The 12,201-nt window shown below is 45.0% G+C and overlaps 2 protein-coding genes across 2 annotated transcripts; one reads left to right on the top strand and one right to left on the bottom strand.

The window, feature by feature from the left end:
* Nucleotides 1–1,588: 1,588 nt before the first annotated feature.
* TrAFT101_010611 (uncharacterized protein) lies at nt 1,589–2,452 on the top strand (the record flags this gene model as incomplete). Its single annotated transcript, XM_024901351.2, has 2 exons — nt 1,589–1,660; nt 1,709–2,452. The coding sequence occupies 2 exons, from the start codon at nt 1,589–1,591 to the stop codon at nt 2,450–2,452; spliced, it is 816 nt and encodes a 271-aa protein (XP_024755443.1).
* A 96-nt stretch (nt 2,453–2,548) lies between these two features.
* On the bottom strand, nt 2,549–5,535 carry TrAFT101_010610 (uncharacterized protein). The gene is made up of 3 exons (XM_024902151.2): nt 5,049–5,535; nt 4,567–4,998; nt 2,549–4,504 (listed from the first exon to the last, which is right to left on the bottom strand). Exons 1-3 carry the CDS (start codon nt 5,364–5,366, stop codon nt 2,732–2,734), a joined length of 2,523 nt encoding a protein of 840 aa, XP_024755442.2. The 5' UTR covers nt 5,367–5,535; the 3' UTR covers nt 2,549–2,731.
* Nucleotides 5,536–12,201: the final 6,666 nt, after the last annotated feature.

The following is a 12,201-nucleotide window of genomic DNA, read 5'->3' as shown; positions in this document are numbered from 1 at the left end:
ATCACCCGTAGGCAATCGTAGGTCATAGTCTCTTGCGGGTAATGCTATTAAATCTAATCCTTCATCCAATTCCACACATCTTCTATTAGATTTAAATCTAGTGAGAAAGGCGGCTAGGTTATATAGGTTACGCCGCGGCTCTTAAACTCTGCAATTATTTCTGGTACTGTGTATGCTCTTGCGATATCCTGCATCAACTTATAATTTAAATGGAGTTAAGCTCAGCCAGCGATTAAAGGCATAATTCTATTATAATACAACTCGCCAGTAATATTACCCCATTCCTTTTCCTGGAATAAACAAGGTCCTTTCTTAGCAAGGCTAGAAAAGCAGCCCCAGAACATCCAACTGCTCTTCCAGCAGAGGCATTCTATAATACAGGTTGACTTATATTCCTCGCCGGGCTTCCTAGTGATCTAGACCTTCGCGTGCTTGCCGGGAGAGACCCAGGTTTCGTCAGTCCATAAGATATATGCCCACTGCTGGAGAGTCTAGTTGTAATGCTTAAGAGCCCCGGCCAGCCGGGCCAGGCAATTCTTCTTACTAATAGGAGGCTTAACGCGGGCAACGCATGACGAATACAGTATTCTCCCACATTCCAGCCAAGAACGCCGGGTATTCTATTTTATAGTAGTTGCCGGTTGTATGAGCTAGCCGTCACAAACGCCTCGAGGTCTTCTGGTTGGGTTGGAGTCAGGGTGCTCGGCCGACCGGGTCGTCTTACAGGATCATCGCCGTGTGCAAGGGCGTATTAGATTTGCCTTTCTAATAATCATAAACCTAGACCAGTCGCGTTTTACGTATAACCAAGCCGGTACATCAGTCGGGCATTACGGCGTTAGTTATGGGTTATATCAGGTCTTCTTAACCGGCCAGACATCGTAAAAAGGATCTAGGAATGCCTAGGAAGCAGGAAGGTTAGCAGGAATCAATAGGAACATAAAAAAAACGCGTTTTTGGAGGTACTTTACCCCCTGACCGACCCCCCGGTCGAGATACCCTTGTCGGTACGTATGCATCCTCAACTAATTACGCCGGGTACTATAGTAAGAAAAGAGGAAACAGTACCATATGATTTTCTTGTTAATTATAAATATATTAATAAAACTGTATAAAAAAAGGACGTCAGCTTATAAGCACGCTAGGCATATACAGCATATGTATGAGACAATTTACACTAAAACTATGTGAATGAGAGTATATGGTTAGAAAAGGAAGTAAGATTAGTTATCCACGCATTCCTAAAAGCTTATATGCAAATGCATCTCTAAATTCTTACAAGAGCACGAGTTAGTAACTAGTTCGAGCATGCATACAATATAGCCAATAATTCGAAAAAAGGATTCGGGCACATATTAATAATAATTGATAACACACTATCAACGTGTAATAACTAGTGAGAACTTCAACAGGTAGTGGGGGTGGAGTTATCATTCCTTGCACTGATTTAGACCATATTTGAACTATTTAAACATTGGCATAGTTTGACACCTCTCATATTTATTCTTCAGTCCTAGTTCCATAATCTTGGTAGCTTGTTCACAATTCACACTAGAAACTCTGTGTAATCATTCTAGAATACTTCATCATGGCTGAAATTAGCAACGATCCCGCCCCTCCAAGCGGCGTTGATATCTTGAAACCTTCAGTTGCCCGAATGGTATGTTCTATGATGTTTAAGCTAATTTAATTTACTGATCAAATTAAGTACGATTATTATCTTGGTGGAAAAAACAACTTTGCGTCAGATAGAGCTGCTGTTCTTGCTGCCAAAGAGGCGAACCCGCAAATCTTTGAGATGGCTATTGAAGGTCGCCATTTTTTACGCCGGGTTATTCGATATATGTGCTACCAGGGAATTGATCAATTTATTGATATAGGCTCTGGCCTGCCCAGTGCAGATAACACGCACCAAATAGCCCAGAGAGTTATCCCTAGCGCCCGTGTTGTCTACGTGGATATTGACGAAGCTGCTGTTGCCTATGGCCAGCAAATACTTAGTGAAAATCCGTCAACTACATTTATACACGGATCAGTGCTTGAACTAGATCATATTTTGGGTCATCCAGAAACCAAGAATCTTATTGACTTTTCGAAGCCAGTTGGTGTTGTAATGATGGGACTGGTACATTTCTTTTCAATTGACACCGGCCGCGACATTTTCTCAACCTTGAGAAAGAATCTCGCTCCAGGCAGCATGATTAGCATAACTCACGGCGTAACAGATAACCTAAGCGAAGAGGTAGTGCAGAAGGTTCTCGCTGCATATGCAAGAACGCCTACACCATTGATTATGCGACCACTGGCCGACGTTGAACAAATCATAGAAGGCTTTGAGGCTGTGGAGCCAGGTGTTACTTTGATTCATGAGTGGAAGCCGGATATGGCTGAAGAGGGAGAGGCTGAGCCTCCGAAAACATATGTTTGGGGAGGAGTTGTGGTGAGGGTATAGCTTGGTACTTCAACACTATGTACTCATTGTCGGATATGGTAGAATATTATGGTCTTCTAGATTATAGATTAATTCAAGTCAAATGACTTAAACCCCCTTATTTATAATAATTACAACGATCAAGGTACAGTCTTAATAACAGCGGATGAGAAAGCCTTACTTCAGAGAATCGCCGACTTCATTGCTCCCAGCCTGAATTAGCACTATTCGAGTATGAGTACTTTTCTAATCGAGAAATGCTGACTTTGAATGCCTGTTGACTGATGCGTCAGACCAATATTATCTCATAACAGCTTCCCTTGCGGGGTCTTGCAGCCTTGCTAGCTCTAGTAGCATACGATATGTATAAATACTAAAATCTACAGTCCTGAAAGCCTTGCGGAACCACTCATGGCCTTGCTCTGCAATTTCTTTAGCTCTTTGTTGTCCTCGCTGAGTTGACGTAAGATAAAGTATCAGCTCAGGAAGTTCATCCATGCTTTGGCTCACAGGTACATAATGAACCCATGGAATAAGGCGGTCGTCATGCCACTCTTTGAGAAGAGTCTGCTTTAGTGGGGTTGACTTAGACGCCAAGAGCTTATAATATCGCCCACTGATGCCGTTTCCATCGATATCAAACACGAGCTTTGACCGTAATGCTTCATCTTTATGGGCCCATGATTTAAGGCTGAAAAAGTTGCGCTGATTTTTGCACTGTTTCCAAGTGCACTGAAAGATTCGAGTAAAAAAGACGTCGAATAGCCTCCGATCCAAAATGGATGATTTTATTCGTTTAATGTATCCATCGCTTTTTTGTAGATAAGAATGTTGTCTGTTGCCTAAATTCTGACACAGTGAAATAAATCGTTGTCTGTGGTAGCTTCGCCAGTTACCGTCCGTGGCAAAACCTCCTGTTGTCGAACCAGCCCAGTAGAGTTTGTTGACTTTCTCATCCCAAGGGATATCGGAGCTTTCTTCGTATTGGAATTCGGGCTCCAAGTAAGCAGGGCTAGGATATAGTATATCGGCCATAGTTGAGAGAGTACCTGTTGATAGAACAGGTACTGGCCCTTCAATCAGCTTAAAAGATACCGGGCTCATGATAAGACCGTGTTGATGTTCGTATTCGGGGTGTTGGCACAAATCCATCGCCGAGCTAAAATTGGTGATAAACGGTAAACCAAATGTTAACGCATCGTTTTTCTCGCTCTGGTATCCATTCTTGTCTGTTGCGCATGGTTTAATTATAGCGTCGTAAACGGACTGATGAGAAAAGTTTCTTAAACTGAGCCATCGGTCTTGATAATGCCCCTTCTCTGTCAATCGTGGTGGAACAACGACTCTTGGCTCATCCAAGTGATTTACAAAGAACCTAATGTTTGGAACTTCAATCTGCAAGTTTCCAAGCAGCGTGTTGAACATCCATTGAATGTGTCTGTCCCAGTAGCGATGAGAATGAGAACACCGAGTTTGTGCTTCTCGCGTCCCAAACGTGCAGTCCCATATTTCGCTGCGCGTGTCATTTTGCAAAGAGTTCATCATCTCCATGACCTCTTTGCCACTCAATCTTAAGAAAGGTAAAATGCCTTTCGTCATCGTGTCGAATTCGTCAATGATAGGAGAATTATTTGAGACAGCAAACTCGTACCATGCTTGAAAACCAGGCGGAGGCTCCACCCCATATCGACGAGTATATTCGTTATGAGCGGCAATGTAGCTTTGGGATTGCACTCGCTTCATATTTTCGAAACCATCTTTGGCGCTGTTTACAATAGCCTCGACTGGGTGATCAGGAGAACCATCAAAGCTTAGTTGAGCTGCGGATTTCAGCGAACTGATAGCGACAGTATTCTCCATATACGGAACAATGACAAGGAGAGGAAGAATCCACACAACTTGCTTGTATTTCATCTGCTTGGGCAGCATATGGACGAGCTGACCGAGAGCAAAGACTGTACTTGAAATGCATAAAATTGCTTGCATATGTGTAGAGAGCACAGATAAGTCAATCGTGGCGGTGATGCCTACTGTTTGTATGGCAGTGGCAACAGCCACCGAGGTTTGCTGAGTCTTTGTAACATGTCAAAAAGCTTTCCATGTGAATGTTAAGAAAGTGCATAACGTAGACTTACTGTACGGATTAAAAATACCCAGGATAGAGCCTTTCCAACGCCCGGTGCTATTGCAACCACTAAGTTACTCAAGCTGAAGCCGAATAAACAGGTTTCTAACCCTACCCCAATGAGCAGAATGACAACAACTCGCGATGAGAGAGATGAAACAGAATTTTCATCCACAATAAGTGGGAAGGTGTTGGTAGATGATTTCCTTCTGGGAATCAACGTTATGTAAACAAGAAGAAGAGCAGTAGCCGGAAGGATAGAGATAATGAACTTGTGATAGTCTCTACTCGCCAAACCAAGCATAGCAAATGTAGAGAATGTTACTACCTTCCACGTCCCAACTTTACTATCTCGTGCTTGTATAGAAACAGGAATCGCCGTCATGAAAGAGTCAGTCTGAAACCGTCTTTGTAATATCAGTAGCACAGGAGTTAAAACCGGCTAAGCATTGTTTAGTCAAGTATGCATATCCTATCATAAAGGCAACCTACAAAAAAATGGATCACCCTGTTCTCTGTTTTATACGCGCATGAAAAGGCAACAGATAGAGCAACTATCCACAAAGAGCGTAGCGATTTGCTTTGAGTAATGTTCTTTTCCGAGTAAGAGCTGCTAATTTCGGATTTTAAATCGCTATATTTCACAGTTCTGAAAAGGATAGGCAATAGCATCCAGCAGAGCAATTCAGAGTATGCCTCCGACCTCGTTGACGAGGTGTATTCTGTGAAAAGGGTGCAGAGTAGAGCCGACCATACCGTCCCTGTGATAGGATCTCTGAACTTCACACGGGGGTCCCACATTGTCGCCATTTGCTCTGTCCAGCGTGCGGTCTGATGGAAAAAAAAGTCCAAGATTGTTAAGTAAAATTCTGTCGGATTTGAAATCGTCTACTCGATGTATGTATCAAGTCAAACTTGCCCTTTCTTCCTCATTCCTGGACTCGGTATTGGTGCCATGTTTCGCATTCAACTACGTTATGCACGGCGTAGCAATTAGATCCACTTTAATGGACAGCCGTGTAGGGGCTGTGTAGCTTCTTTATAAGCTTTTGCGAAAACTGTTTTGACACACAACTTTCTTCTCATTTCTTCTTTAACGACTCCAAGATCCACTACGGACATGGCCCAAAAGGGCTAAGCTGTTAGCCCCTGAAAGCATTCTCCAGTGGCCAACAGTTCGTGGCAGAGAATAGCTCAAGTTCAGTACTCTGTAGATATAATCTCAATGAAATGTTGACTGTCAGGTCGCTATAGAGATGCTCAGCTCACACATACGTGTGCAGTTCCATCAAGGTGAGAAATGAGCGCACATTGATCAGTAAACTGGAGGCAGAGAAAATGTGGTGGGATTCTACGCCAGAATAACACAGAGCAGGGATACGGTCAGTTAACTACAGACCATTTTTGCTGATACAAGAGCAGATGATGCTGAGGATTCCACGTATATTATTCAGAGTATGGAATTGATCAACAGATTGACATCGGACAATCCCACCGACGCCCGCTGGGAAGGGCTGTGTTGCTGCATCGCTGCGGCAGCGTTTCAAGCAGAATGCGACGTCTCGCCTTCCCCCTTTCTAGCAGCATAGCCACTAACTGAGCTCTAGGCAGATAAGAAGAGTGCCCAGACCTTGAAATCATGGGAGACAGGCTACATGTAGCTAGATCAGGGAATTTGATTTGAAGTGGGGTAATCAATTTTGCGAGATGACCTGTTTCATTGGCTGATAATAGGTCTGGTGAGAAGTAATACTTTCTCAATACGAGATAATCGAGGGCTATAGCGCTTGGCATTTCCACCGCGGCATTTTGGTCTTTTTTGCTATGCCATCTGAATTTTACAACTGTTGTTAAAATGCATTGCTGCCACGCTAAGGCCAATACGGAGTACGGAGTAGAGCAGGCGGAAACCAAACCCTTGCATCCCACAAAAGGAGGGAGGATAACAGCGGGCATGGCTAAGAGCAGCAACCAGAGAGCTTTTCGCGCTCTACAATCTCCAGTACGAAGCCGTTATTTTTACGTTTAGCGGATCTGGTTTCTTGGCTGTGGGTGATGAAGATCGAGGATCGAGGATCATTACCTCTTTGTTTATTTTTGTGCATTGGTCGGTATCCATATTCCTGGGGAGCATCTCCACTCGGACTTGACTTTATAGCTAGTGCTTTTAATCCAGTCGTTTGTACAGAGTTCAGATCTTAATGTTAAGATATGTATTTACGCAGCATCTTTGTGTCAGAGGCCAAAGAATTATATAACGGATGATGCTAAAAAGAAAAGGCATCATTTTCCTACAGATACTATATGTGCTGTTGGTAGGGATCCAGGAAAAAATAGACTTGTAAATAAGACGCCAGTCAAGTCTGTCATCACACCTGGGACAATTTGCCTGGAGCTGAACCCAGTTACATCTTGGAAACAGTCGGCACATTTAGTCGCGCTAGATGCTTCAAAATAGGAACTCTGCGCTGAATTCATGTAATGATGTAAGGATAGGTCGACATCAGTTGCCTGATCTACCTAGATGTTCGGCCCATAAATAATTGATCAGGCGCTTTCCATAAGTAGCCATGCGCATGCAAATCGCCAGGGAGTGGACCATTCAAGCGCATGTACAATATGATGAATGATCAAAACTGTTGTTGGGGGCTGGTTACCGGATAGTTTCTAGACCAGCGCGCGGTCGAACTGCCAAACCGAGGTGTCCTAGTGACGCTGTGGTTCGAGAGACAAATGCGATACTCGAGGACACTCTCACAATTGATCCCCTTGAGGGGCAATTTTGGCCGGTCAGTCGCTGCATTAAATCCACAAAGGGTTCTGAATTCCAATTCCGACCGGCTACGATTTTGCTATGACACTGAGTGCTAACATGCATTACCTCGATTTGTTCTCAGCAAGTTGTCGGTAAATCGAATCACTTCGACAGATGATAATTGTTAGGATATATAGATTCCACCGTGGAGGGTTTTTTATGCTAGGCCAGCCTTAGTTTTTCACACTGCGGCCACTGGCCGATCGTCCCTAGCAAATCAATTCTCACATCTTATATGTCTAATCATTTATCCTCATGGCAGTCATTTGCTATTATTTTTGCGACTTGACCTATGTATTCCCAATGACCTAGTAAGCACGGGTCGCGTAGTATCGCTTAAACACGAAGGGCTGCATCCCCCGCTAATGTATTTACCATAATCGTTACAAAGCGTTGCGTTTACAGCTCTTCAGCTTCTTGGGAGCCGGCCGTCTCAATGAGCCTCATGCTCACCTCTGGCGCATCCAGGTTGCCCTTTGTTAGCCTGTGATTTCATTGAAACACCGCCAGTCCTCCGTCCTCATTCTCAGTGTTACCGCCGCATCTAATGCAATAATCGGCGCTTTCTCAGTGTCCTAATGATGCTTCTGACTAAGCAATAAGCGAAAATGATGATAACCCAGGCAGCATTTCGACGGCTACGACGGCGAGAGAGATGAAGGATGCTATTAGACTAGGTTGAGTGTGTTTCAATGTTTAGGGTCCGTCAGGAGTGTCACACCGAAACATCAAGTTAGTCACGGCAAGCTCGATTGTAAATGGCTCTACAATAGCTCCCAGCCGACACGAGCGAAGGTCAAAGGTTTAGGAAAGATGCAAGTTAGAAGAACGTCCATTTACTCTCAAGAGAGCTCAAATGGTAGACGCTCCGCCGACCGCCAAAACCAATACTTCGTTTATGAGGGACGCTTCTTGAGGGAGGAGGCCACCGCCGCCACTAAGAAGCAAGTGTTTGCGAAACGAGTGGCGAGGAAGGCGTTCTTGGGCGGATGTTAATGTCCTAGGGAGGAGTAAGCAGGCGAAAAAAAAGAGAGTATCATATCAAACAATATCAAGTGTCTTTCAAGCTTATGATCCAATAGGAGCGTCGCGCCGAAACGTCAAATCAGTTACAGCGAGCTCTGCTGCACATAACTCCATCAGAACTCCTAGACGCCACCACATTGCGGCTTGACATACGTATTACTTGAGTGACGAGGTGCCTATTCCCTACCACCACCATCGTCACGGTGCTGCATACTGCTGTCGCTCCATGTTAGCAATGGATCACCGTCGGTTTACGTTGAACTTTTCATATGCCCACAGATCCAGCGGCACCTTGATGTAGAGATATCCCGAGCCCTCCTCGCACGCGTCAGTTCACTTTTCGCTATTTCACCCTTTCTTCCTCCTCTAGTTCATCCTCATTGCTCCATAGATAGCAGCATATATCCAAGGCGGCTCTTCTCTGCACTATGTCCAACCAGCAATCCCGATACGATCTTCGTATGTCACCAGCTTCGCTCCTCCATCTCCAGATATTAACTTGGAGCACTATTACAGTTCTGATTCATCGGAGACGTCACATCTAATTAACAACGAGAAGAAGATGAATAGTACGTTCACCGCCGCAAGAGCAGCAGCAGTATACCTCTCCCACCTAGCAGCAATAGGTTGCGCCCCTCCTCATCTTTCTTAGGCAACGATCAGACATGTTCCACCGCCGCAGCAGACACCGTCCTCAACATCGTTTGCGCGATAACTCAATTAAGGCATTTCTTGCCAGTATATGGCAAACAGCTTAACCACTATCACCGTCACAGCTCCTTGTGTTTGTGGCCTGGTCGCTCCGATACTGTGAATGGATTATTATCTGCTTTACGATAATAGTTTTCTTTTTATCCTAAACACTAGCAGCAGCTCCAGATGGAGATGCTCTGAGCTACTACCCGCCCACTGTTACCATCATCTATCGCGGCCCCACGGTCATTCCTGATGATCACCATGGCCCATTGCGCCCTCTTCCTGCTGCTCCCAATATCAACAAGCACTTTGTAAGTTACACACGGCTTACGGAGTGCACTAGATTCCTATAACAATCTTTCCAAAACGCCTTGTCCGTTTGTTCATTGCGTATGTCTCAGAATCAAATTAAATTATCATTTTCCCCAAGACAACACAGACATTGTCATCGCCAATATTTTCAAAGCCCTAACCTCGCTCCTGAATGAAGATTCGGCATCAGTGGAGGTTTTTGTGCTTGAAAATATCACAGATGTCGCTGTATGCCAGCTGTGGGTGAACGCTAGCGATGTGGTGAATATCATGGCCACCGTTGCCGTACTGGAGCATCTGGAGATTACCTTGGTTCGCCGCCAAAATAAAATCCAAGTGGATTGCTACGTCTTGCCCTTGTCGACTGATATAAGCCTACGCCCAACTATACGGCCGGCTTTGAAGACATATATATCACCAATTGGGGAGTAGCATTCACAGATGCTCCTGTCGGTCTATATAAGCCTGCACTCAGCTTTATAGCTACTCCCGAGGGTATATAAATTATTAAACGAAGAACCTTTATAGATACTATGCGTCCTGTCCAACTTAGGCTCTTTTGGAAGCGAAACGGCGCAACTCTATTTTATGTTTTCATACCGTATGCAGGACCCCAGTCGCTGCCGTGTGGGATGATGATCAAGTAGATGCCACGGTTGGTGCTTAAAGAAATGTATTTAAGCAGTGGGACGGGGGCGAGAAATGGGTTGCCCGTGCAGGGTGAACGTTGGTACTTCTGAGAGTAGAATGGTATTGTTGCCAGGACGGACTGTGCGGGTTTGGAAGGGAATAGCGGAATGGACAAAGACATTTGAAGAAAATGATGGAATTTTACTTTGCAGTTGGGATTTATGACTTGAAGAGAGCTTGAAAGGGGATAGAGGAAGGATCCCCATTCTGCTCAATCACTGGGCTCGTCATACTCTTCGCGGTCCCAAGCTCTGCATCAGGCTAAACAAGTAGTGGCGGCTGTCCTCGCTTTAGCCCCAGGTTCAATGGTTACAAGCAGACATTAAACGCTATAAAGGCAACGATGTTCAGTTAGCTTCGTCAGATCAAGGCTCAACCGCAGACAGGTTGTCTGGATCGCTACACCAATAAGGTTCAAGATAGAGTTCACGACCTTGGCCCGACCTTGCGCTCCTTGTGAGGAGCAACCGCCTTCTAAATATTACCCTCTTTTCCTTCTTCCTCTTTCACAATCATTTTCCTTCTTAGTATTGGCAGTGTGGTTCATGCGATCTCACGTCTGGACCCGTCCACCCTATAACGCCAGTGCCACTGAATCGCTATGGGAAGGCGAGCTACTTGCATCATCTATCGAGCTGGAGCTGATTATGGTGCTGATGATGATGCTTCTGTTTCTTGTCGACGGCGATTCTGCTCTCGCCGCTGTCTGGCTTGATGATATAATGGGCTGCAATTAGTTCCCACCATCCAATAAGAAGACACGCTCTCAACCTACACAAACCAGCCTCGGTGGATGAAGCTCAGGAGGAGCTGGAGCTGGAACTGCGGCTGCAGAGGCAGGAGAAATTTGGCGTTGCATGGAAAATTTACGCGAACCCACCGCTGTGGTGTGCACCGGGGTGCGATGGGATAGCGGGAGGCGCTGGAGTAACATCTAGTACCAGACAGCGAGCATTAAATTGCTGGCTTTGGGCATGAAATTCAATGCAATTAGACAAGGAAGAACCTACAAGGGATGTTGATGGACGGGGCAAAAAAGCGAGGAGCAGTAGAAATTGTGTCTTACCATAAAAAGAATGGCTACAGCTGGTCTAATCAATACTCGCCAATGCGATAGCCCATATACCCAAGTATCAAGACTCAAGTGCAGAGATTTTTTTCCCTTCATCATCGTCATCGTTGTCGTCAATTGCCAGTAGTCATCTCATGATTTTGTGTTTCCACAGAAACATGCCTACTATGAACTATCTAGCAGTCCTTTTTTGCCAACCTTTTCCAATAGTCAGTAGCTGTTCCTGTTGTCAGAAGTCAGTCTCCAATTCTCCATCCCAATTGTGACAGTGTGCTTTCATATTGTTTTACCTCTGGAATCACTGTCTCTGTTCACCAATGAATCAAATCAAATTAGTGTCCAGTCCAAGCTTGGTGTTGCACGGAAGTGGTGAACAAAGCTGACATTGACCAGTTGCCACACTCTGGTTGAAGTGGCTGATCATCGCAATTGTAAAGATCATTTTCGTCCCTTTAAAAAATGGATAGCAAGTCGAGATGAAGAATAGACTTCTCGCTGGCGCTCACCACACCGCCACCGTCACCGTCACCATCGCCGCCGCATGTCTTCCCCGCCCACAGGCCGCGGCTCCTCCTCTACCTCCCCCGCCGTGCTGCTGTCTCCCCTTCCCCCGCAATAACTCTAGCTGGGGCCTCGGCCGTGTTAACGCGTGGGCTATGAACCGATGGCGCCCATGGCGAAAGGGCCGACTAACTGGGCGCAAGGCGTCATTTGATAAGTTAAGACATACCTTGCAGAGAACATGTAAACTACCTATTACACACAAAATGTCTATACCAAATGTATATTTACAGGTCCTCTTAATCTACTAGATGATGCAAGGCATTTAAGTAGCAGGGGTAGAGGAGGTAGGAGAGGTAACTACTACATTTCCACTAGTTTTATCTTTACTCTGTCTGTATTTATAATTGCCTAATCTTACGCAACTGGGAGACTCTTCTTGATATTACAACCATTCTTCTCTCTATGTAGACAAATCTTAAGTTAGGTTAGTGAATAATTGCCTGCAAACATATTATAATTAGAACGACAAG

The sequence above is a fragment of the Trichoderma asperellum genome, chromosome 6 (assembly GCF_020647865.1).
Source record: "Trichoderma asperellum chromosome 6, complete sequence".
In the NCBI taxonomy this organism is placed as follows: Eukaryota; Fungi; Ascomycota; class Sordariomycetes; order Hypocreales; family Hypocreaceae; genus Trichoderma; species Trichoderma asperellum.
This window is presented reverse-complemented; position numbering and strand designations above follow the sequence as displayed.

Coding starts and splice junctions, on each gene's coding strand:
- TrAFT101_010610 (XM_024902151.2), bottom strand. CDS start 5,366: ATGGCGACAATGTGGGACCCCCGTGTGAAGTTCAGAGATCCTATCACA. Junction 4,999..5,048: donor ACAGGGTGATCCATTTTTTT/GTAGGTTGCCTT, acceptor AACAATGCTTAG/CCGGTTTTAACTCCTGTGCT. Junction 4,505..4,566: donor GGGTATTTTTAATCCGTACA/GTAAGTCTACGT, acceptor CATGTTACAAAG/ACTCAGCAAACCTCGGTGGC.